The sequence below is a fragment of the Perca flavescens genome, chromosome 7 (genome assembly GCF_004354835.1).
Source record: "Perca flavescens isolate YP-PL-M2 chromosome 7, PFLA_1.0, whole genome shotgun sequence".
Taxonomy (NCBI): domain Eukaryota; kingdom Metazoa; phylum Chordata; class Actinopteri; order Perciformes; family Percidae; genus Perca; species Perca flavescens.
The window spans coordinates 23,714,233-23,740,567 of NC_041337.1; the positions used below are offsets into that span (position 1 = coordinate 23,714,233).

General features: G+C 37.7%; 3 protein-coding genes across 11 annotated transcripts in view; all 3 read left to right on the plus strand.

Annotated features, from left to right (window-relative positions):
- The window catches only part of tp73 (tumor protein p73), a 28,198-nt gene extending 24,904 nt beyond the window's left edge, over window positions 1-3,294 (plus strand). For all 8 annotated transcript variants that reach the window (XM_028583350.1, XM_028583349.1, XM_028583353.1 and 5 more), the window contains 2 exons: window positions 744-837; window positions 1,226-3,294. In XM_028583350.1, coding sequence (XP_028439151.1) covers window positions 744-837; window positions 1,226-1,627 — 496 coding nt within the window. In that variant the 3' untranslated portion in view covers window positions 1,628-3,294. The remainder of the gene's footprint in view (window positions 1-743; window positions 838-1,225) is intronic.
- An 859-nt stretch (window positions 3,295-4,153) lies between these two features.
- On the plus strand, window positions 4,154-16,670 carry rer1 (retention in endoplasmic reticulum sorting receptor 1). Of its 2 annotated transcripts, XM_028583359.1 has the most exons (8): window positions 4,154-4,312; window positions 6,326-6,407; window positions 8,132-8,236; window positions 8,635-8,731; window positions 12,126-12,204; window positions 13,195-13,330; window positions 14,693-14,747; window positions 16,170-16,670. In XM_028583359.1, exons 2-8 carry the CDS (start codon window positions 6,327-6,329, stop codon window positions 16,178-16,180), a joined length of 564 nt encoding a protein of 187 aa, XP_028439160.1. In that variant the 5' UTR covers window positions 4,154-4,312; window position 6,326; the 3' UTR covers window positions 16,181-16,670. The 2 variants fall into 2 exon arrangements, with proteins under 2 accessions (XP_028439160.1, XP_028439159.1); XM_028583358.1 differs by having other exon boundaries at window positions 4,155-4,312; window positions 14,693-16,670.
- A 5,479-nt stretch (window positions 16,671-22,149) lies between these two features.
- LOC114558982 (taste receptor type 1 member 1-like) lies at window positions 22,150-26,135 on the plus strand. Its single transcript, XM_028583347.1, has 6 exons — window positions 22,150-22,328; window positions 22,621-22,921; window positions 23,078-23,800; window positions 24,203-24,409; window positions 24,681-24,801; window positions 25,207-26,135. The coding sequence occupies exons 1-6, from the start codon at window positions 22,150-22,152 to the stop codon at window positions 26,133-26,135; spliced, it is 2,460 nt and encodes an 819-aa protein (XP_028439148.1).
- Window positions 26,136-26,335: the final 200 nt, after the last annotated feature.

Sequence of the window (26,335 nt, forward strand, 5' to 3'; positions counted from 1 at the left end):
TGTCTGTCATACACTTAGATCTAAAATCATTCACACTGTCACATTGTATACAGCCATCCTTTGCAATGAACTACAGCGAATTTTCTTCAAACGAAATTTCCACTGTTTAGTTGTTGTTTAATTTAAAACAGTTTTTTCCATGTTTTTTCTAAGATAATGTGTCAATGCAGTCGTTTTACTACTAAGATTTTGCTTTTGCAATTCTAACATTTTTGATACAAGAGACTGTTCACCTTTTCGGTTTCTAGATTGTTATGTTTATTGTACAGTTAAATGCACAGTTAGCTTTTTTTTCCAATTACACTGTATGTTGCCAAAACGTTAACATTTCGTGTATTTATAATAAAGGTTCTTCATCAAAGCAAGAATGGCCTTATGAATCATTAATATAAATGCATGTTTATGGTTTTACTTCCATTGCATCTATCAAGATGTATAGATTCTGTCAACTTGAGGCTAGATCTGTGCCCGACTTCTTTCACTCAGTTTTGAACTAAACTAATAATAGCTTGATCAGATAATGATGTAACATAACATTATGTTACATCATTATCTGATTATCTGCTTTTCTATTCAGTTCTGTCTAAATATGAATGCTGTTAGGATATTCTTTATTCTACTCAAGCACAACTGCCATTGTAATGAGTTTTAATGAAGTTGATTGTTATATTATAGTCCTACTTTTAGCTTTGTAGCTGAGGTCTAATAGCAGTCTAAGCAGCCCTCCTTTTCTCCCCTTACAGTTTTCTGACCAGTCTGGGCTGTCAAAACTTCATCGAGTACTTCACCTCGCAAGGCCTCCAGTCTGTCTACCATCTTCAGACTCTCTCCATGGAGGTAACCACTCTGTTCCTGCACTCACCATCTCACAGTGAAACAAATAAAAACTAATTCTGTTTAAAGAGTTTCATAGAAAACAAAGAAAAAGGGGAAAAGAAACAGTAAAGAAAAATAACAAACAATAGTGAACTTAAAACAGTAAAAAAAAGCAGAAATGTCCCAGAGAAAGGTTTTTGAAAAGCCTTCGCCTTGTCTTACTAAAGGTACCCTGTGGAGTTTTTGACCACTAGTGATGATGTAGAGCCATGTTTTAAAGAGCAGGCCCTATTTTTTTGCATCTATAAGCAAAGGGATGCGCATGCACTTATATCCTTTTCCTACTTTGATCATAGTTTTCTTCTACATTCTTACACTCCTCCAATGTTTAACTTTGTGCTATCACCAGGATTTAGGTGCACTGAAGATACCAGAGCAGTTCCGCCTTGCCATATGGCGAGGTCTGCAGGACATGAAACAAGTTACTCCCCTCCAACTGCCTGCCTCCACTCATCACCATGACTATCACGGCCAGCCGCTTCTTCGCTCTAGCAGCAACATGACTGCCTCTGCAATGGCAGCCATTGGGGCTGCCAGTGGGGAACTGCAACGTCAGCGCGTCATGGAGGCTGTGCACTTTCGTGTCCGCCACACCATCACCATTCCTAACAGGTCAGGTGTCGTTGGGACGTCAGGGATGGCAGGAGCTACTGATGAGTGGGCTGACTTTGGATTCGACATGCCCGACTGCAAGCTATCACGTAGCAAGCACTCCATCAAGGAGGAGTTCATGGAAAGTGATGTTCATTGAGCCTGAAGATACTTTTTGGACTGTTTTACCAATATTATGGTCAGCATCAGCCCATTTAAGTAAAGGGATGTGGATAGGGTCTTTAAATGTGTTTTTATGTGTTGCTGTCAAATGTCAGTTAGTGATATTGCAGAGAATCAATATCAATTTTGACTGTGGGACATATCAGTGTGTTAATGCACTTTACTGTGCAGTCCTTATTTATTGCTTGAACAATTTTTATACCCACAAGATTGAAAATGAGACGACACAAACGGACATCTCAAGTGTAAATAGCAAATACCACTGTGGTAATAGCATTGTCAAGGCAATGCTAGACATATACGGTCTTGATGACTTTTTGGGACTCTGCTAAGTGCATGTTAATAAATGTATTTTTTTTTCTGGAAAACGGCATGTTTATTGGTTGTCATGTGCAATAATACAATTGCTTTTTATGCTTTATTATATAATAATAATAATAATAATACATTTTGCCCTTACTGCATCCAGTTACATTTATAGTGAATATAAAATGTAGCAATTTCACAATCAAACAAATATCACAGACTTATCACCATTTCACAACTTGCTACATTCAATTGTGTTTGAATACAAAAAAAGTAGTTCTCAGCTGACTTATTTATTGTTCTGACAAGTTTCCTTTACTTGTATAACTGTATATACTGTATCTTGTAAATGTTTTGGACTAGATGTGGTTGAAAAGGGGTATTTAGATTCAAAATGTTGTATCTCCTGTTTGAACCAAATGTAAAGAATTGAATGGTAAATCTGGTAAAAACTCACAACTATGGGAACACATAATCATGTATATTTTCAATGGCTATGATAATGTGATGACCTCTAGTTCAGTACACCCTTATCCTTTCATTGTTAAATTTTGTTTAATGGGCTTTGGTATTAATAGTGTGTATTAATGAAAACTAATGGAAATCACAGTCAACACATAATATTAGAAGTTAGACATTTGCATCCATTACTTTTTTATCAAGTCATAAGAAATACTGTAATTCTTGTATAGATACACATTGCAAAATAGTTGAGAGACAAACGATCAAATACAGTATTATATTTAAATAACAGGGATTTAATCAGAATTAAGAATAGCATTTCTGTTTACCGAGATACTAGACAAGACCTTAACATTTGTTAAGCCTTCTCTGTGTATATTTGAAAAACCTTGCAGGGCAAGGTCCTCATATATTGATTATAACATGTGTACGTAGTAGGCTATGCATCTTCATGGCACTTGTTTGTGAATATTTAATAGCAACATTCCAGTTTTATTTTTAGATTGCCATCCAGCATGGTGCAATTCTGGTCATGGTGTCAAATTTGTTTGTAGTAACTACTTCACTTTGTACCATGATAAGAATGTGTACCTGATTTACATCCAGTTGCTTTACAAAGGCCTTCTCACTTACCCACTAACCACAGACTGGTAAAAAAAAGAGCACTTTAATGCTGTAAAAGTCAAACAATTAAGGATTATTTGTGCTTATGATATGTATTATGCATTACACAATGTGAATAGAAAAAGTGCTTGTTTTGATATCCCTGGTAAAAATTTTGTTAAAACAGTTTTGTAAAGATTACAAAAGTACACGTGTACCTATATAACCATTACTGTTCATCTGTGTCCAAGTTCAGTGTTTTTTTCCCTTAAAATCATCGATATTAAAATAGTTGCCTTCCTTTAATGTAGAGATGGGCGGATGAAGCTCCGAAGCTTGTTTCACTGTGTGCATTGTACATTGTCTATGGTCAGAGCTTGTGTCAAATGAAGAATACCACGTGACTGAATGACGTCTGTGCCTTTAAACGTCACTCGTGTTTCGGAAAGCCCTTCATTTCATTTTACTCTTTTGAAAGTTTTACTGCTAAACTACAGTATGTAACTATGTTAAATATAATAACTTGACATAATAAGTAGCCTAGGCTATGATAATCAATATCAGTATACAATCACATCACATGAATGAATGAATGAAATGTTACATAGATATCAACCATGAAGTTAAAACACGTAGGCCTACATGTAGAATAAGGTTTTGGTGTCAGTAAAATGCGTAGGCTTGTTGGATAGTGCATTCATAAAATAATGAATTAATTAATGCATTCAATAATGAATTCAATAATTTACTGTAACATATTACACAATACCATCTACATTTAATTCAGCACTTCTGATCAAAAGTATTACAGATTTAATAATAACACGCAGCCGCAGGCTTGTTGAACCTTTATTGCACATGAGACTTAACTAATTCAAATGAGAGATAATGCTTCGGTTCGGCCCATCTAGATGCCACTGTGTTTGCTGTTTTTGGCACAAATATAAATAAAACTCCAACGCTACATTCAGCTTAATTTGCCCATAACTACATTTAATGTATCTCTTTATCATTTAAGTACACCGCCAATGGGTAACATCATAGCATAAATGTAGGCAGCATATTACTCATCGGCCTTGGGCGGAAGTCTTTAATCTTGAAATTGAATTTAATAAAGTTAGTTCATCGTTTTCGGGCATTCGGGGCATGGATGTACTCGGGGCTCTACTATCCTTCCTGCCATCAACTCGAATCCTCGCGGAAGTACTGACGTGTTCACACCAGTTTGCACGAGAAGTGGCTAGTGTAGCTAGCTAGGTAGAGCCGGGTAGTGACACATCGGCCGTATCAGGTAAGAAAGGACATTTTCAAGTAGGACTATTTTCAATGTAATTTACAAACAAAACCAAGATACGCAGACGTGTAACATTTATTGAAACCAAGAAACACATTTCAAAACGACTGTATAATTCAGTGAGTACGGATGTGATTACTAGAGAATGGTTTCATTTGTAACTGGGCTAGCTGGCTAGCTGTGGAACCGTTGGCAACGTAGTACCGTATCTCCGGAAGTGAGTTGTCAGATAATTACATTCCTTGCTGGTATTTGTAGTTCAACGTTTTTCTGATGAACGTAAATGGCAATGGAAAGGGAGCGATTCATGGACCACATTTTGTTTTGCAAGACTTTAATAGGCGCTACGCTGCAGTTGTGGGAAATGTAGTTACATAAATTAGTTTAAGGGCCGATAAAGACCTTTTAATAAGCTTTACTAAAACTACATAACCCATACACGCGGTAATTTGGGCCAAAGGGCAATGTACATTAGATGGCTAGCTAGTTAGCTATTTTAAGGCTAATTTGTAAGCTAATGCAAGTAACTTAAAAATAATACCACTGACGACACGTTTGTGACAGTTACTGCATGATTAGTTTCGATCGTATTTATGTTATGGTTTTCCGAGAAAGCTTGTTGTGGAAATATGACTTATTAGCTGCCTTCCTGACTACCTAAGCCTGTTAGCTAGCGAGCTAGCTAGTTATGCAGCTAACGTTAGCTATAACCACGAACAGCTCTAGCTACGCGATCTTGCCTTTTTTAGCTAGCTAACGTTCATGTCAAAATGAGTCATTAAAAGGCCCTGTAATCGCTCCGGCAACACAGTGCAATTTGCTAATCAAATATCTGAAACATAACCCTAAACTACAATGTTAGAGGTGGGCAATCAGCTAACCTTACCTAAAAAATACATGATCCACTCGTTACGATGTCAATGGTTCTCTGAAAAGTCCAAAGTAAAAGCAGCCGACATATGTCGCCGTTGGTTAAATGTAAATTACAGAAATCGTTACTTAGCCTGTTAGTTTTAACAGAGCGACTACTAGATTTTGTTTTTCAGGCCATATACCATGTCCGTAATATACACGGAAATCTTTCTGATCTCCTCTTGCACTGCTCATGTGTATCTGTCAGACAGCTGCCAATCTGGACTCACTCACAGTTGTAAGAGTACACCACAGAGACAGTCACCAGATTCTGCTTTACAGTTTCAAACGGCTGGTTCTTTATAAAGCTGATCACATTTCAGTGGGCACGTCGCCTTCTCGGCTAGTTTTACTGGATGGGTTATTTGTCAGTGCCTTCAGTAAAAAGCAGGCACACAGTTTATTTAGAATAAGGAACACACCTACTGTATGTGGTGCATACAGACAGAAATATCCATCCCTATTGTTTCATCTTTTCTTGAAAGCACTTTCAGCACATCAGATGTTTATTATTATGCTTATTTATTAGCACTAGATCTTTATTACCAACACGTTAACTTTATGGTATTAATGACCTGTAACTGCCATAATCCCATCCAAATTTACAGGCACCCTTGGGATTATTGCTTGAAAAGGCCTTGCAGGAGTGTAGATTATTGTAACACCATAAAGTATAGTATATTTTCGAAGAATATAAAGAAATATGATGAAAGCTATTATAGTTTCATTTCTTTTTGATTTTCATTGTTGAAGCACAGTAAAAAGAAAAGAGATGATTAACAACATGTGAAGTGAATCGTCACATGTACTTTGTCTCTTCACAAAAACTGTAGGCTGGAAACAGTTCCACCTTGCTGTCTTAGAAACTTGATTGAAATTCCAGCCAATATACAGGAGTGGAAGATGCTAGACTTGTGCATGCTAGATAATGGTACTGCCCACTGCATCTTATAAAATCTGTATATTATTCATTATATATGTTATATATTCATGCAGCATTACCACTGCATCTTATAAAATCTGTATATTATTCATTATATATGTTATATATTCATGCAGCATTAATCAAAAGGTTTTTTCCTTCATTTTCACGGGCAGAATGTCAGAAGGGGACAGTGTTGGGGAGTCAATCCATGGGAAATCATCTGTAGTGGCTGCCTTTTTCACACGGATTGGACAGGTAACGTGTCTATTACTCAAATCACACATGTATCATTTAGGAATTAGGGATTACATAATCTAATACTCTGTCCTAAACACATATGTCATTACCATTAAGCAACCAGTCTATTTACCTTGCTAAATTTTAACTGGGTATCAATTAAACTGGTGGTGGTTAAAGTAACTTGTATAGAATAAATTGGTTAGGCCAGTGGCATTTGATTTTCAGAAATCCTCTGTACTGGATGTTAGAGGACCAGTGCTGCTGTACCTGTTTTCACACTTGCGAACATAGGCTTATCTTTAGGTTTAACATGTCTCTTGCATGATTTGCAGATAAGCAGGACAGTATTCTGGTGTAGTACTTTTTAATGCTTCAGTTTAATATTTCCAATCACATTTTCGTTTGTAGTTTAAAAAAATCACTCAGTAGTAATACTCCTCAATCTTTATACTCTGAAAAAGTGTTATCAGTGAATTCTGACTGTGTGGTAAGATAGCCATACATTTGTCCAATTGTCAGTTAGAGAAAGACATGCGTTCATAAAGGATACTTAAATTAAAATATAGTCCTATACAAATTAGGTCAATGGTAGTCATGGGATGCTCAATTAAAGCAACATTGCGTAATATTTATATTTTTTTGCGATTTGGCACCCATACCGTTTCAAAGTGTAATTCATTTGTATACCGCTGTTGTAAATATAGACAGCTGTACACATGCACATGTCACAATTGCATTACTTATTATCAAAAACTAGTAAGTTGACAACTATGATAACACAGCCAAACACTGCAACAACACAAGCCATAGCAAGCCAGCTAAAATTACTTACAAGTTAAACAGCAAGATGGCCAGTTCGCCATCTGTCTTGCAAGAAGTTATTTCGCGAAACTCTTCAATTCAGTTCAATTTTATTTATAGTATCAATTCATAACAAAAGTTATCTCGAGACACTTTACAGATAGAGTAGGTCTAGACCACACTCTATAAATTCCAAAACCCCAACAATTACAGTAATTCCCTCAAGAGCAAGCATCTCTTGCCAACGACTAAAAGCCAGTCCGAGTTATCAGGCTGCAGCTCGGTCACTCTCTTGTGTTCTCTTTTTTTTTTTTTTTTTTTTTTTTTTTTTTTTTTTTTTAAAGCTTCCTCATTGTCCTCTTTTCGGTTTCCTAGCCTCTGTCATAATGTCTGTAGCAGCTGGTGAACCAGTTCCCGATCGCCCAGCTCCGGTTCTGGCACGACACCGCTGTCGCCACATTCATTCATTCCTCCCCATGCCTGAAAACCTCCTCCGAGCGGTCCAACGCTCTTGTGCTAGCGATGTAAACCCCAGCACTCCCCCAGTGCTTCGAGCTCCCAGTCGTGGCAGCACACCTAATTAGCTGACGGTAGCTATACAGTTAGCAGCAATTAGCGTTTAGCAGTACTTTGGTAACAAGTAAAGCTTTCTGTCTATCAGAAATCCCAGGGTGTGGGAATGACAGAGGTGCCATTTTCCCTTTTTACAAGTCAGTAGCATCAAAATAAGTTTGAAGCTGTTATTTTAAGGTAAAAAAAAAAAATTTACACAATGTTGCTTTAATGCCCAAATTTACTGTGTCTGAAAGTGACAGTGTTTTTCAAAGGCTGCGCAGTGTTTGATCTAAGGTTGTGTTTTAGTTCATCAGTGCTATTATCTACCTCTGATGGCTGCATTTTGTTTCCTTTTTTGTATTTTTTATTTATCTTTTTAACAGGTCTATCAGTCATGGCTAGACAAGTCAACACCATTCTATGCAGTGCGATGGGCAAGCACTCTACTACTTACTGCTGTCTACATGATCAGAGTGTACATACTACAGGTAATTGTTTCCCATTTTTACTATATTGTTCTGTGAAAGTTAGCAAATGTAACCCATGAGCCATGTAATAAAAGCAACCCCATTACAAAATGATCACTTGCCCCTGCAATGTCCAAGTTTTTTGAGGCTGTCGGAGTTAAAGGCATTCATTCACCTTTACTAATTATTCAACTAGTAGTTTTGGGCTCATTGTTGGGTTTTTTTGTGCTGATTTTTACCAAAGGTGAAAGATTGACTTAGGCGGCACTACAAGAGACAGTGACGTTACATCTTTTTTGTTTTGTTTCTCACCTGTGATATGTGTGTTGTAATTTTTTACTAACAAAGGTGCATATTCATGTTTACTGGCTGCCCAGAAAGCCTTTTAATGTGGTGATGTTCCTTATGTTGCTTTTCAGGGTTGGTATATAGTAACATATGCTTTGGGAATCTACCATCTCAACCTGTTCATTGCTTTTCTATCGCCAAAAGTGGATCCTTCACTGCTTGATGAAGGCAAGTTGACTCAATTAAATCTGATGGTTTTTTTTTGTAAGGTGGTCATGTTGTCTATTTGGCAGGTTACCTCTCTGGTTGATACCTGCCTGTTCATGTAGGGTTTTTAACTAGGGCTGTCAAACGATAAATGTTTTTTAATCGCTGAATTTCTATAGTTAATCGCGATTAATCGCATGTTTTATCACATGATTAAAATTCTATTATTCTGCATTTCAAAACTGTTTTTAAGTAAATATTAACAATGGAAAGCAATTCTTACCAGTGTATCTTGATTGGGAATCAAATTTATGCAAAGAAAGTTACTTTATGAACTTGACTTTAAGATTTGTATTGTGTGTGTGTATGTGTGTATATACAGTGGGGGAAATAAGTATTTGACCCCTTGCTGATTTTGCAGGTTTGCCCACTTACAAAGAATGCAAAAATCTACAATTTTAATCATATGTACATTCTAACAGTGAAAGACAGAATCCCAAAGAAAATTCCAGAAAATCACATCATATGAATTTATTAAAATTGATAACCATCTGATGAGGAAAAACAAGTATTTGACCCCCTGGACAAACAGCATGTTAATATTTTGTAGAAAAGCCATTATTGGCCAGCACAGATGTCAAACGGTTTTTATAGTTGGTGACAAGGTTTGTGCACATTTCGGCAGGGATGTTGGCCCACTCCTCCCTGCAGACAGCCTCCAAATCATTCAGGTTCCGAGGTTGTCGCCTGGCAACTCAATTTTAAGCTCCCTCCAAAGATTTTCAATCGGATTCAGGTCTGGAGACTGGCTAGGCCACTCCAGAACCTTGATGTGCTTCTTCTTCAGCCACTCTTTTTGTTGCTTTGGCGGTGTGCTTAGGGTCGTTGTCGTGCTGAAACACCCATCCTCGACCCATCTTCAGCTCTCTCACTGAGGGAAGGAGATGTCGGTCCAGAATTCCACGATACATGGCCCCGTCCATCCTCCCCTCAATACGATGGAGTTGTCCCGTCCCCTTGGCTGAAAAGCACCCCCAAAGCATGATGTTGCCACCACCATGCTTGACGGTGGGGATGGTGTTCTTTGGGTTGTACTCGGTGTTCTTTGCCCTCCAAACACGACGAGTTGAGTTGAGGCCAAAAAGTTCTATTTTGGTCTCATCTGACCACATCACCTTCTTCCAGGCCTCTTCTGAGTCGTCCAGGTGGTGAATGGCGAACTTCATGCGGGCCTGTACATGTTTCTTCTTGAGCAGGGGACCTTGCGTGCGCTGCAGGATTTCAATCCATGACGGCGTAGTGTGTTACCAACCGTTTCTTTTGTAACTGTGGTCCCAGCTGCCTTCAGTTGATTCATCAGTTCCCCCCTTGTGGTTTTGGGATGATTCCTCACCGTTCGCATGATCAGGGACACCCCACGAGGCAAGATCTTGTGTGGAGGCCCAGACCGAGGGAGGTTGGCGGTGGTGTGGTGCTTCTTCCATTTCCTGATAACTGCACCGAGAGTTGATCTTTTCTCTCCAAGTTGCTTTCCGATTCTCTTGTAGCCCATCCCAGCCTTGTGCAGATCAACAATCTTGTCCCTGATGTCCGTAGAAAGCTCTTTGGTCTTGCCCATGGTGGTGATGTTGGATGCTGGTTGTTTGGGTGTTGACAGGTGTCTTTTATACAGGTAACGAGGTGAGGCAGGTGTATTTGATGTAGATAATTGGTTCGGATTGGGGCTGTGTCTTAAAGAAAGACTAACTGGCTTTGTCCAGGGGGTCAAATACTTGTTTTTCCTCATCAGATGGTTATCAATTTTAATAAATTCATATGATGTGATTTTCTGGAATTTTCTTTGGGATTCTGTCTTTCACTGTTAGAATGTACATATGATTACAATTGTAGATTTTTGCATTCTTTGTAAGTGGTCAAACCTGCAAAATCAGCAAGGGGTCAAATACTTATTTCCCCCACTGTAGATAGATAGATAGTATTGTTTATTATTTATTTACTGTAAACAAAAGAAGAAAAAAATAACTAAAAGGGTAAGGGTACTAAACAACAGTCAGGAACTTGTTTATTGTTAAGGCCATGGTCAAAATTAAAGATTTAATAATAATGTAATAACTATAACAAAAACTTATTTCACCAGTAAATTGCTGTTGAATGACAAAAACAACCACCAGATGGGACAATGGTATTTTACAATTACTGTGAATGCACCACGAGGCTACCTGTTTTAAGTGAACGCACCGTCTGTGTTTAATTCCGACAACGGCAGCTGCAAGTGAACGCACCGTCTGTGCGCTGCAGAGCAGACTGTCCGTCCCGGTGTTGTAATCCTCTACAGTGAAATACAGTCACACTTTACACTGTTTAACGTTAGCTGTCAGCATTTTAACCGTGTTTAATCCAGCTGCTAGCTAAAAGTTACCTGCTGTCAGGTGTAGTGTACGTTACCTGCTGTCAGGTGTAGTGTAAAGTTAGACACCAACATTTTCGTTCTTATTTGGTCTCGTTACTACCGTTTAGGTCAGCACGTTTCGGTACCCAACCCTACTTACCAGAGTCAATATAGTGTGCAGTAACTTCTAAATAATTTTGATTACTCACTGACGTCCAGTGATCACCGGTTGATGAGACGGCGTTTGCACTTTGGTTTCAATAACAGGTCGGCGAGTAGCACTCTCCACAATAATGAATAAATAATAAATAAATGGTGGCATGCGATTTAAAAAAGAAATGCGTTATGCTCGGCCCTTAATCGCAACACGATTAACATGTTAATGCTGACAGCCCTATTTTTAACTAGCCTCACATTATGTTCAATATCAAAGAGTACTAAGAATGCTTTGCCATACACAACCCAGGTATGCATCACTTGTTATTTGTTGCAAAAGCTTTATTGGTATACACTCTATAGTCATCCAAACAAAACAGAATACTATTGTAGATCGATATATTTGAGGATGACCTTCATTTTTTAAATGCTTAGTTGGAAGTGTGTAAAACTTTTTAACTCTTAACACGGAGATGGATGGATCCGAACAAAGAGAGAGCACTACATCCACAAAGCCATGATTTGTCATAACATGCAAGGAAATAAAATGCTAGCCACACTGTTGAATGTCAAGTGATCTCTCGGAATTAGAGTGAAAACGCATCAGTTACTGCTTAGTTCCAAAAACTATTCATCTTTTGTGGCCTCAAATATCTTTTCCTCTATAAATTGTAGTTGTTATAGAGATTCGGACCGGTTCCACAGTAATTGGGTTTTTTTCAAGAAAAGAAAATATAAACACAATTATACTTCAAATAGTGTTTTTTTATGTTTTAACATAACACATTATTAGTCTTAATGCTGAGTCATGATTGAAGATTTCGCCTTTTTATTAACTATTAATCACTATGTAACCTATCTCTCCTGCAGATGAGGGCCCATCCCTTCCTACCAAGCAGAACGAGGAGTTCCGCCCTTTCATCAGGAGGTTGCCTGAATTCAAATTCTGGTAAGTCCAGCTCATGGCCAGGCCAATTATTATTGTCATCCACAAAGTGATTGCAAATTATATTCTTTCGAATTACCCGTGTGGACAAAAATTCAAGATTTTAATTGCATTAAAATGCATCAAAATATGCATTTAATATAATATAATATATAAAAGTATAAAGTATAAGTGGGTTAATGCCCTTCAAGGCAGAGGACGGTTGCCTCTGAGGGAGGCCTCCCCATTGTCCATTAATTCCTGATAATGGACACCTAGTCGGGGATTAACCCTTACTCAAATGACGTGTGTGACCATAGTTTAAGTCATGCAGAGCTCGTTTGTAAAAGATGAAACCAACGATATTGGAGTGAAGCTACTTCACGACATTACTTAACTGCGTCTTTTGTTGTTGTTTTGATTGAGAGACCCCTAGCGGCAGAAAATTTCATATTGTGCGTTTAAGCCCACATTCCTCTAATTTCTACTATTTACAGTTTGTGTAGCTTGCCTGACTTCCATGTGTTCATGCAAACTCTGTGTCCTCTTGTGTATTAGAGCAGGAAGAGAGGAAAGTGGTTTTGCATCATTCATGCAACTGGCATTTGCCTAGTGTATGAAAGGATAATCTCCTTTTTCCATATGGATTAAATAAATGGCTGTGTTGTTTTTAAAATTGCGAGATAACTAATAGTATTGAATGGTTCTTTATTTTTATTTTTTTCAATACTTCAGTTTTCAGACTCACTGCATGAACTGAACTTAAGAAAATAAGATACATTAAGATATTAGGTTTAGTTAACAGCATTTTGTTTGTATTGAAGAGTTGTTTTCCACTTATCTTATCTTCCCCTGCATTTTTCAATATGGATTTATTAACTCATAAGTCTAGTCTAGGCATACATAACCCATTTTAAATTGCTGTGGGTTTGATTTGAGGATGTTGATGTATGCTTCCTCAATGTCATAAATGTGGTTACATGGTTTTACCAGAGTATGTTATTTTCTTGCCAGGCATTCGGCGACAAAAGGCATCGTCATCGCCATGATTTGCACATTTTTTGAAGCCTTCAATGTGCCAGTGTTCTGGCCTATACTTGTAATGTACTTCATCATGCTGTTCTGCATCACCATGAAGAGGCAGATCAAGGTAAAAAGTATACATTATATTATATTAAGTATACATTGACACTGCAGCTGTACTAGAGTGTAATGCAAACATTGCACTTTATCCAAAAAGTATTTATTTGGATTACATAGGCAATGAATTGCTTGTGACAAATGCAAAAGTCGAGAAGCAAATCTTACATAATGCACTATGAACGTGAGCTGTATAGAATGTCAGGAGCACCAGACTATAATGCAGTACATAAAATAGAGGTGACTCAGCAACCCTCTGACAAAGCTTTTACCAATACTAAACATCATTAACAAAGGTCATATGTTCTAAAAGGGATATTTTGTTTGACTGCATATTATTGTACAGGTGTTTCTGTTATGTTCAGCCTTGATATACAGTGCATTTGTTTAATATTGAATATCTAAATACGGTTTATTTTTTTCTTCTTTCAACCTGGACCCTATTTTCCTATGTTTTTGTGTGTAATTGACAGGAGCAACAATCTTTGAAATTGGTCCAGTATTAGCATGAACGCTGTAACCGGCAGCCACAGACCGAGCTGCAGTGTAACCCTATGGGGCAAATGTGCATCTTCAATTTGGTCCAGAGAGAGAGAATTGTTTCCTAACCTCTGCTGGACGGCCCCTTAATTATGCTCTCTTGACCACTATCAGTCATGATAACTTTCTCTTCTCATTTCTAATCAGAATGCTGAAGCAAGGAGCATTCGATTCTTTTGTCAAAACAGCTTTGAGGTCGCTGGTGCTAAACCCACCAGACTCCATTTAAAAAAACTGCCTCTTTAGCGTGTATAGAGCCAACATATTTTCACATGTAAATCAGTAAACTATGTGTTCATTTCAACCAAAACTAGAGTTGTGATGGTTAGAAAATTGGAAAGATGACCCAAAATGGCTTTTCATGCTAAAATTACTGTTTATTTACATGGAAGTCTGGTGGCTTTAGCGAACGCAATTTTACGGATTTTTTTGTTTAAAATCCTTTCCATAATGTTGGCAGACACTTTGAATGTTAATCTGAGCCTGGCAGCGGCAAAACAAGCTGCACAATTGCCCTATTAACTTAAATTGTAGCATGGTTCACCACTGCAAACTGCAGCATTCTCGCTTAATACTGAACCAATGTCAAAGATTGCTTTTCCCATCAGTCACTTATACACAAAAACATTGGAAAATAGGGGCCAGGTTGAAAAAAACGGTTTAAGCGCAAATTCCTTTTTTTTTTTTTTTTTTTTTTTTTTTTTTTTTTTTATATAAAACCAGCAATCACTTTGCTACTCCATCTCATGGGATATGTTGATAAAAAATGTTTAAGCAAATCCTTAAAATACATGTTGCTAATTCTCCTCTTTTTCTTCCCCACCTTCTCTAGCATATGGTCAAGTACAGATACCTACCCTTCACACATGGGAAGAGAACATACAAAGGCAAGGACGACACAGGGAAAACTTTTGCTAGTTAAAATCTCCCACTTCCCCTTCCCCTCCTCGTTTTAGATTAATCGGTCACAGCTAGTGGGGAATGACAAGGGTCAGAGATTTATTTTCTTTTTGTAAGCTGGAAAGTAACATGAAAACATAACATAAAAAATACAACTTTTGATCCATGGTCAGTGTTGAGGATATGAGCAGCATGGATCAAATAAGTCTATTAAGGGTTAGGATTTTTTGGTTTTTGTTTTGAGGACCCCGATCCTCATTTTAGGATTGGTCTGCATTTGTTCAGTAGTTTGGAGACTAAGTGCTGCCTTTTGCCTTTTTAACCCCATGGGGTAAGTATAAAGTCACCAAGAAAGATCCACACTGAAAAAAAAAAGTTGCTGTGAAATTTGTGATTTTTGTTTGTTTATTTTTTCAATGATGGTAATTCCAGTACATCTCCTTCTCCCAAGTTAAATAAATCTGCCAACTTTTGATTAATATATTGGCACCTACTTTTTTGTAACAAGTTAAATATTGAAAGTTAGTAGGGTAAAAATAACAACATGATTAGATGTGTAAGCTGAAATCTGAAAGAAAATGCGATGGTCTCCGAGTTGAGTCATTTCATTTTTTGTGATAAAAGTGTGCGACTGCTCTGGCTCACAAGTGTCTCAGGCAGTTGGCCTTTGTACTAAATGCAGACATTGTGAAATTAGTCGTATTTCACTTGAATATGCATTCATGACGGACAGAAAAATGCCTATAAAAAATAATCTCTTAAAATAATTGACACTGCAGAAATATTTATTTATCTTGAATTGGCAACTAATGCAATTCTGTGTATTACCCGATTCTCACTAGCATAGCCAGTGGAGCAAGCATCAATATGAATGATTAACAGTGAATTTTCAGCTATCAACCACATCATTCAATGCATAATTCAAAATGAGCATCACTAATCCCAACCCATTTAGTCTCCTGTAGCTTGTAGTCTACCTTTTGAATCGGTTCTTTTTACTTTTGCGCCTTTGTAGAATTTAACAGATGGGATACTTTGTCGTTAAGCAACCCTATAAACCAAATTATTTAGCATTATTTAGGGGGCATTGAAATGGCAAGTCAATGAATTTATTTTATGTTGGTTCTTTTACACCATGATGTGCATGATTCTAAATATACTTGTCTTCAAAATGCACAGCCAGTAATCAAGTCCAATTCATAACAAGGTCTAATCTGAAATAATAGTCATGCAATTACACATTTATCCCGGTGACCCCGATTTTCTCTTTGAAACATTTACCCATCTGGGTTTCAAAGCTCGGGGTCCATTCGATTTATGTAGACTAGCTGTTGTTATAATCTGTTTACTTTGAAAAACATGATAAATATAGTCATTCCAAGCAAACTTTTGTTCTCTTTCTTTTGCAGAGGACACATAAGAAAACAGAGATTGAGAGCTTTTATTATAACAAATGGATGAAGTGGGTGGTGATCGTAACTTTCTTTTCGTTTTTTTTTTCTCCATTTTTATCAGACTGCTGGGGATTATCTGTCATTACTAAACTTTGATCAGCACTGTAAGGGATCAATACATTTTCCTGTAAAAAGTTTGTGTTTCAAAGGGTTGTCTGGAGGATTTGTATGTATATATATATATTTTAAAATATGAAATTTTTTTGGAGATTATTTTTATTTTTTTCTTCCAACCACCATACTGTTTCCAAGTGTTTAAATCCATTTCAGTTGAAATTGATAAAAGCAGAACTGGTTAATTGGGTTCTAGATTTGATGAATTAAATGTTTCTCATGGATTGCATGTTATTGTTTTCTTGTGCTACAGTTATAAAACAAAAACTTGATTTTATTAACTTAAGTGTAATTTTTTTCACTCCAAATGCTATTAAAGAGGCTGTGTCCCTTCAAACAGTGCATATGTGTCTCAGTCTCAAATTTTGTAGATTCTTGGAAGAGAGTGAAAGGACAAACAACAAATATTTCATCTGGGCTCAAGGTGTCCCTATACTATTTCCAAAAGTACTCCATTAAATACAGTTTATAATTATATCTAATCTTACACACTTAATAAACTAAATTGGTAATAAGGAATTCAAGAAAAAGACAGTGAAACTAAAATTAATACAATTCAAAAGAAATGTGCAACGATATTCATTCGTGCTAGAAAATATTTTGCTCTCAATATCTAACTTTCCATGTTGCTGATTTGTGCATGGACTCATCACATCAGGGAGACAAGTACAACTTCTCCTTAATTGCTCTCAAACCACTCAATGGCACCATAAGCCTTATTTCTTAAAGCCTGGGCTGCTGTGGAGGAATATAAACTTTAAAAAAAACAAAACCCCAAATGTTCTAACAGAGGGAACAAAGTGTCTCCCATTTATGTTAATATATTTCTCATTTGTATATGTACTTGGAACTTTAAAGTTATAATTTTGTTATTTGGCAGAGGAGGAATGAGCAACATGAGCCATTAAACTTGCTTGCTCATGATGCTTGGTTAACCCTGTGTGTATATACATTGAATTTAGAACGTATTCAGATCCCTTCACTTTTTTCACATTATGTTGCAGCTGTATGTTGAAATTGTTGCAATTAATTTCCGCCACTCCTTTTTTTTCTTTACCTTTTATTCATTCAGATAAGGTCCACTGAGAGGAAGCCTCTCTTGCAGGAACGCCCTGATCACATTCACACAGACACATTCACACCTGGAAGCTGCCCAGTACAACCACAGTCTGATCTGCTGGCCACTGAGCAGCTCCACTGCAGCGTTTTGGGTTAATGGCTTTGCTCAAGGGCACCTCAGTGGTGGTAATGAGGAAGGGTCAAGGGACTACACCCAATGTCCCACTACAAAGAAAAAACAGGATTTTAGATTTTTTTTTTTTTAAATAAAATAACACAAAACAAAAATGCAAAAATACTACTATACACCACTGGTTGCAAAGTCTTATTATTTATAAGTCTGAGAAAATGACCCTACTTGTCATTTGTATTACCTTAATAAATGGTCCCTAATACATATAGGTATACGTATAGTTTCCATTGCTACTTTCAGCTTATTCAATACAGCATGATTTTCATTTTGTAAACTATGGTACCATTTTGAGTAAAAAAGCAGGGTATGCTTTAGGGCGTTACTACCTTGTGATTGACAAGGCGCTACCACAGCCGTCTGTGTTTTCATCTTAGAACTTTGACTCTTTCACAGTATGTTTTCAGTCAAGCTAATTGTAACATTGTGGTCGCCTAAAATGTCTAATTCAGCGTTCAGTGGATGCACCTTGCTAACCAAGCTAGTGCTAACATTAGCTGGCAACTTAGCATTTAGCTTAGTGCTCCGCCAACTCCTTCCTTGGCTCCAAACAACAAGATGATAATCCCCAGTGGGGAAATTACAATTACACTGTTTTGTTAGACAAACTACGCACAGGCATGGAATACAGACACATGCTCAGGTCCTATACATGCACAAATGGAGAGATCTCAGAGTGAGGGTGCTGCGACTGCTGGACAGGCACCCTGAGCATTTGAGCTGCTCTCTCCTCTCCATTTGTGTGCATCCCGTCCCAGAAATGCTTGTTACTAACCTAGCTCTGAGGAGTTTACTCCCCGGAGTCCTTATGTTTTTTTTTTTACCCGGCATATTTCCTTGCAGTACGTTGCCACCAAGATCTTGGTTGCAGCTGTCGCTGTGGTCCTGCTGCACTCCCTTCTAAGCTCTGCGGTGCCCTGCAATGTCATGCTGCGTCCTGCTGAACCCTGCTGCTTCCTGCTACGTCCATCCATGCTCTGCTGGGCCACGCTACATCCTGTAACGCCCTGCAGCGCAATGATATGACATGAACTACTACGACTACCATTTGAATTCACTGTTCCATTATCTTTAATGTGACTATTATTGCCACTGTTCATCACATCCCCAACCGGCACCGTCAGACACTGCCTACCAAGAGCCTGGGTCTGTCCAAGGTTTCTTCCTAATAGGGAGTTTTTCCTCGCCACTGTCGCACTGCTTGCTCTTGGGGGAATCATTAGAATTGTCAGGGCTTTGTAAATTATAGAGTGTGGTCTAGACCTACTCTATCTGTAAAGTGTCTCGCGATAACTCTTGTTATGATTTGATACTAGAAATAAAATTGAGTAGTCAGGGGGTTCGGTGCCTTGCTGAAGACCATCTTGGCAGTGCCCAGGAGATGAACTACCACTTCTCCAGCTACCAGTCCACACTCTGTACTTTGGGCCATACGGGGACTTGAACTTGCAACCCTCTGGTTTCCGACCTAACTCCCTACAGACTGAGCTACTGCCACCCCAAACTCTCTAGAAAAGAAGAAACTTTGTATCATTTGTCACAAGTACAATGTAGTGAAGGTCAATCTCAGCATTTAACCAATTAGGATTAGAACAGTCAACAGCCACACAGCTTCCGGGGAGCAACTTGGGGTTTTAGTGTCATGCTCAAGAACATGTGGCTGGAGAAGGCCGGGATCAAACCGCCAATCTTGTGGTTGAGGGCGAACCTCTCTACCTCTGAGCTACAGCAACCCCCCTACTTATTAAGACTTCTACAATCCTGTTTTTACTTTGTCATTAAGGGGGTAACTTAATTTAAATGGTTTTAGAATAAGGTTGCAACATAACAAAATGTGAAAAAAGTGAAGGTCTGAATACTTTCTGAATGTATTGTACATCACAAGGACGGTAGGGACAGTTGAGATGATTTTTGCATACTGATTTGTGTATTCTCATTCAACCATTTCTTACATCTCATGCAATCCCAAGTTCACAGTTCACTTCAGACTGGTGACCGGTAACCACAACAATGAAACATTTGGTAACACTTTACTTGAAGGTATCGACATAATCATGACATGACACTGTCATAACTATGACATGACACTGTCATAAACGTCAAATCAAAGTGACATTACCGGAAGTTGTCTTAGTCATGACAAGTTGACATTAAATTTGTTTGGGATGTCTTTGTAATGACAATTTGACATTAACCAGGATGACATTACCAGAGGATGTCTTTGTCATGACAACTTGACATAATGTCATCCTGTTTACTGTGAAGTTGTCTTAATAAGGAGACTCCAAACAAATTTAATGTCAGCTTGTCATGATTGGTCATGACAAGCTGACATTAAATTTGTTTGACAACTTCTGGTAATGTCACTTTGATTAATGTCAAGTTGTCATAATCAAGACAACCCAAACAATGTCAACTTGTCATGATAAAAACCGAATGACACAGACAGAAGTCATAAACGTTTATGACTTGTTTATAACAGTTATGACACGTTCATGACAGTGTCATGTCATAGTTATGACAGTGTCATGTCACGATTATATCGATACATTCAAGTAAAGTGTTACCAAACATTTTCTGGTTTCTCTGTGTCTTGGCTCCATGTGTCCCAGCCTCAGAGTTATCATGACAGACCAGAAGCAATCGGCTGTTCCTTACACAGTGCCTTGCAATGTGGATCTGGCAGAGTTATTTTGCTTAAGATTCCAATTGACTGAAGATAGAAGTTATTGTTACATTAATAAATGTTTTAAATTTGACAATGTAGTGTGGTACATTGCGAACAACGGTAAGATATTATATTGCATAAAAGTCTAGTCTAAAAATGGCATAGCAACCTGTGCTTTTAAAAAAAACAAAAATGTAAAAATCGAGAATCGAATCGAACCGTGACCTTAGAATCGAAAATGTAATCGAATCAAGGATTTGGAGAATCGTGAAACCCCTAGTGCTGATTAGTATATGTTACTGTAGCATACTAACATGTTGAAATAAGACTGTCGTAATAAATTGTATCTTTGCACTTAACTACATCAAAGAAAATGTTGCTGACATGGATTAAAACTCATGCAACAGTTAAATTCAATGTACACAATGCTTTAAACATACACTTTAAAATCTTTTTGGGTTATGTTATCTAACAGCCTGAGGATATTCAGTGATTATCCACATAAAGATAACTCTGTAAAGCCCTGCACTGATTTAGATATTTACATGTACAGCAGTCATATAACAGTAGGACTGATTTAATAAAAAACATTAAATGTGTGTGTGTGATTTCCTTATTATTCAAGTCTTTTGAAGTTGCTATAACACCAATGTCACCACATGAAGGTCCAGGTGACACTGTCTACAGGCTAAACTACAGGTACACCTTGAATATACTATTTATTTTCTGATTTGTGTGGAGTTTGTGTCCTCAACTTTGTTTAAAGGTCCCATGGCATGAAGATTTCACTTTATGAGGGTTTTTAACATTAATATGCGTTCCTCCAGCCTGCCTATGGTCCCCCAGTGGCTAGAAATGGCAGTAGGTGTAAACCAAGCCCTGGGTATCCTGCTCTGCATTTGAGAAAATGAAAGCTCAGATGGGCCGATCTGGAACCTTGCTCCTTATGAGGTCATAAGGAGCAAGGTTACCTCCCCTTTTCTCTGCTTTGCCCCCCCTCACTCTCTCCTCTTCAATAGCTACAGACAGAAATGGCACATCCTGAGGAAAGCTCATTGTGGGACTGGCTTGTAGTGGCTGTAATTCTGCACCAATGCTGAATTTCAGGAAAGAGACTTCACATGCAGTATTAGGGGACCACTAAGGTCTATATAAGAGCATCCAAAGAGCACCATGTCATGAGACCTTTTAAGATTTACCTCATTACCCTGGAGTAATACATAAAGGCCTGTATCACTATGTTTCTGTATCTTTATGGGAAAATTAGGTCTCCATTTTCGAAAATATGTGTGTGATTATTTCTTCGTGTGGTGTTTGAATGCAATTTTCTGTGACTTGCACCGTTTCCAATATTTTTCTTTCATGTCAATCCAAAAAAGATCATGCTGTACACTTTTTAACCTTGCCTCTCTACCACCTGTTTGTAGTTGTGCTTTCATATTGTCATTCAGTAATGATATGTGTCCGCCGCGTAGTATTGCAGTCAGTGCTTGAAAGTATGTATGTAATAGCACCTGGGACACAAAGATACACTATCTGGGACTATACTGGGACAGTAAGGAAACTTATACAAATGAAAATACTACATTTATGCGTCATGGAATATATAGGCCTATCATTTTAATTGTTAGGTGTTAAAAATGTAACGATATGAGGTGGCACTGTCCGGCATAAAGTGTGTGTGTGTGTGTGTGTGTGTGTGTGTGTGTGTGTGTGTGTGTGTATATCACAGGGACTCTGCAACATGAGATTTTTGCATACTGATTTGTGTATTCTTATAGTTATCTTTTATGTATGACATCTCATGCACTCAGTGTAGACATCACCATTGTCTCATAAATTACTAAAGGCAGTGGTTAATCCTATTAGAGTTCACATCAGATTGGTAAACAGTAATTACAACAATGAAATATTTTCTGGTTTCTCTGTGTCTCCTGGAAACATTTCTACATGCCTTGGCTCAATGTGTCCCAGCCTCAGAGTTTCAGCTGGAAGGAGATTATTTGTTAGGTGGACTTTTTAATGTTCATCATGATAGTGACCCTGTTTATCATGACAGACCAGAAGCCATCGACTGCTCCAGGTGAGTCTTACAATAAATCTGAGTGAATACCTTCTGAAACTGATGAAGAACACCTGGTGTACCAGTTTATATTGTATAAGAGTTTTGCTTCAAACTTCAGGTCAATGGATATAGCTGGTACCACATGTTCCCTAAAACCAACTTATTTAATTGCATGATTATAAAACTTTATGTCCTTGTCACATTAAAATCCACTTTTAAATAGTCATGTCTGTACAGACTTCACAAACAGTAATACTTGATCAGTGAAACTAATTCTCACACTTTCTCACTGTCCTTCCTCTGTCCACAGTAAACCCCTAGTCAATTCAAGTTATCGGAGGTTTCAGTTGATGAGATTCGCTGTAGAGGAAATCAATAACTCAACCAACCTCCTGCCAAATGTATCTCTCGGCTATGAGATATTTGACTACTGCTCGGATACACGAACTTTCCCAAGCATTTTCAAACTCATATCAGACAACAATGACTTGATCCAACCTGGGGGTGAACCACACAAGAATCGGTCCAAAGTGATAGCAGTGGTCGGCGCCTCTACAAGCACACAATCCCTGACTGTAGCCCCACTCTTCACAATGAATCTCCTTCCTATGGTAAATTTGCAAACTATTGTATTTAACATATTCTTACTAAATACATCGAGTAACAAGAACATTTTCATATAAATTACGAAAAACAATTTAAACGGCTTTTAACTTTTGAGAATTTGTCACTGAAAAAATTGACAATGTCTATTATTCTTTTAACAGGTCAGTTTTGGATCTGCAAGTTCTGTCTTTTCAAAAAAACAGAATTTCCCCTCTTTCCTACGAACAGTGCCTCCCAACCAAGTCACCATAGAAGTGATTGTTAACATTCTTCAGCACTACAACTGGCGCTGGGTTGCTTTCCTTTACATTGATGATGATTTTGGCAGAGATGGACTGAAATTGTTCATAAAGAGAATTAAGGACACTGCGATCTGCCTGGCATTCACCCAAGGCCTCAATCAATATACAGATTACTCCCAAATATTCAAACATATAGAGGCACAGAGGATAGGTATCATTATTGTTTTTGCTCCTGAATGGGCTGCTCAACCTCTCCTTATGTCAGCAATACAACTAAACGTTACCAACAAAGTGTGGATAGCAGTGAATACATGGTCATTAAACAAGAAGCTCCCCAAGGAGAAAGGTATAAAAAATATTGGAACTGTAATTGGGTTTTCTGAGATAGCACTGACAATACCTGGTTTCCGTGATTTTATTTATTCTTCCAGAAGTCTGACTCATTGTGAAAATGCAGAATTTTTTTTTTGTAATCAGGCATGCAACTGTAGCAGCCCCAGTGCAGAAGATGTCATAGCTGCTGAGCCAACTTTTAATTTTTATGTTTATTCTGCTGTATATGCCATCGCTCATGCCGTACACAATGCCTTGCAATGTGGATCTGGCAGATGTAATCGCAATATTACAGTGTACCCACGCATGGTAAGTACACTAACAATTGAAGAAAAAAACAGTTAATTTATTCTCACCATATGATTCTTGGATATTTATGTTTCTGAAATTGGATAAGCCTATTTAAAAGTGAACAATCATAACACAAAAATACATATAATACTATTTGTTATTATATATGAGAGTTGAAAAAAGTCTTTAAATCTTCAGAATACAATCCTAACAGATTTTGTACCTGTCAAACATTAGAGATCAGATATAGAAATTTCAGACATAGTAGAGATACATACAATCTAATAAAACTTCTAAAGGGAGCATCACACTGCAGTTCCTCCCTCCACAGGAATATTTCTAAAAACCTATTTAATCAACACCTCATAATGTTCATTGTGAACACATGCAAGTAATCTGAACTTTGTGTACCCACATCAGGTTCTAACAGAGCTGAAGAAGTCAAACTTCACAATTTTAAATCAGAGTATTCGGTTTGATGAGAATGGTGACCCCAACTACGGATCATTTTCTATAATTTTCTGGAACCAAAGTGGTGATGCAGAGGTGATCGGCTTTCATAATTTACACCCACCGTTCCATTTCTTCATCAATGACAGCAAAATGCAGTGGTACACAGAGGGAGAAGTAAGTTGTTTTTTTCTACCAAGAGTTTATATGCTATGTGTTGATATGTTTATTTAGTATTAGCTGTGACAGGGGTAAAGACAATATCAGGAACATCAACATATGGTTATTGTTCATGGTGTAATTCTAGGGATGTAATACTCAATGTTGATTACATATTGCAAACTATGTTAAAAAATGTAAAAAGCTGTATGGGCCTAAATACTGCTACGTCTGTTCTCTTTCTGCGCTTACATTTTTTACTTTTCTGCTAAATAATTGTCTTGTACAGGCGCCTACTTTACCGTGTTCCCCGGAATGTCGTAGAGGATATGCAAAAAAGTATAATGGAATCCACAAATGCTGCTTCGATTGTGAAAAATGTCCAACTGGAACTTATGTCAACAGCACAGGTAAATTATTATACATCAGAGGAAGAAAATGAATAAAAGCAGTGTTGTCAATTATTCTGGCATTGATGGAAGCTAATTTCAGACTGTTAAGCTTTTTTATGGCTAAGAGGTTTTAACGGTCATTTTGTGTTCACTGGACATAGTTATATAGGAAACCATGTTCACTCTAACAAAGCATATTATAATAAAACTAGAGTAATATATTATTTAGATTATTACAATTACCTCTAGGGTATGTCACTGTAAACTGTAAAAACGTTTGACATGAAGTAAAAGCTCATTTTAGGAGAACATACATAATCAAAGATCAAATGTCTAACAATGCTTCCTAAACTGTTTGACCACGGAGGATTTTTCAAAAGTAAACATTAACTTTATTGACTGTCCTTCTCTCATGTAAAACAGAGGATCCCTACAAGTGCATCAACTGTAAGGAGACAGAATGGTCAGCAGCAGGAAGTACATCTTGCAATCTGCGGGTGGTGGAGTACATCCCATTCACAGACAGTGGGGCTATACTGATCATGGTCGGGGCCTCGGCCTTGGTGGGCCTCACATTAGCCACGTCTGTTCTCTTTGCCATCAACTACAACACACCTGTTGTCAGATCTGCTGGGGGACCAATGTGCTTCCTGATTTTAGGCTGCCTCAGCCTGTGTAGTCTTAGTATATTCTTTTACTTTGGTAAGCCAACAATTGCCTTTTGTATCTTAAGATTCTTACCGTTTCTCTTGTTCTACACTGTTTGTCTAGCATGTTTTGTTGTGCGCTCGTTTCAAATTGTTTGCATTTTCAAAATGGCCGCCAAATTCCCCAAGCTCCACAGTTGGTGGATGAAATATCATGGACAATGGCTTGTCATCACTGTGGCATTTGTTACTCAGGCTCTCTTTCTTCTTATTGGCTATACTTATTCTCCCCCCGAGCCTTACGATGACATTTCTTGGTACCCAGACAAAATCATACTTGGTTGTGATATTGATCTCAAAGCATCCTCTGGTTCTGTGGTTTTACTTGTATCTTTGTGCTCCCTTTGCTTTATTTTCTCCTACATGGGAAAAGACCTCCCAAAAAATTACAATGAGGCCAAAGCAATAACCTTCTGCCTGCTCCTGCTGATCCTCACCTGGATCATGTTTGCCACTGTATACATTCTGTACCGTGGCAAGTACATCCAAACTCTTAACGCTCTGGCAGTTCTCTCCAGTCTCTATTCCTTTCTGTTGTGGTATTTCTTCCCAAAATGTTTTATTATCATTTTTCAATCGTACAAAAACACGCAGGAGTACTTCCAAGGTCTCATTCAGAATTATACCAAAACAATCAGCCAGTAGCTTACACATTTCAAGTGTATACAGTGAGCTTATGCAGTGATTATTTTTTACTTAAAGCAAATCTTCCTGTCGGCCCTGTGTAATGCCCTGTTTGGCACACCCTCATATGATTAATGCATGCTTTTTATAATTGAAAATGTATTGTCAATAGACAGCAATAGTGAAAAATTGTTTTTAGATGTAGCCCTGAGTGCTTTCTA

Excerpts from the sequence above, each read along its gene's own strand:
- rer1 (XM_028583358.1), top strand. The coding sequence starts at position 6,327 with ATGTCAGAAGGGGACAGTGTTGGGGAGTCAATCCATGGGAAATCATCT. Across the intron at positions 6,408-8,131 it reads TTTTCACACGGATTGGACAG|GTCTATCAGTCATGGCTAGA; the intron begins GTAACGTGTCTA and ends TCTTTTTAACAG. Across the intron at positions 8,732-12,125 it reads TCCTTCACTGCTTGATGAAG|ATGAGGGCCCATCCCTTCCT; the intron begins GCAAGTTGACTC and ends TCTCTCCTGCAG.
- LOC114558982 (XM_028583347.1), top strand. The coding sequence starts at position 22,150 with ATGAAATATTTTCTGGTTTCTCTGTGTCTCCTGGAAACATTTCTACAT. Across the intron at positions 24,410-24,680 it reads AGTGGTACACAGAGGGAGAA|GCGCCTACTTTACCGTGTTC; the intron begins GTAAGTTGTTTT and ends TGTCTTGTACAG. Across the intron at positions 24,802-25,206 it reads AACTTATGTCAACAGCACAG|AGGATCCCTACAAGTGCATC; the intron begins GTAAATTATTAT and ends CATGTAAAACAG.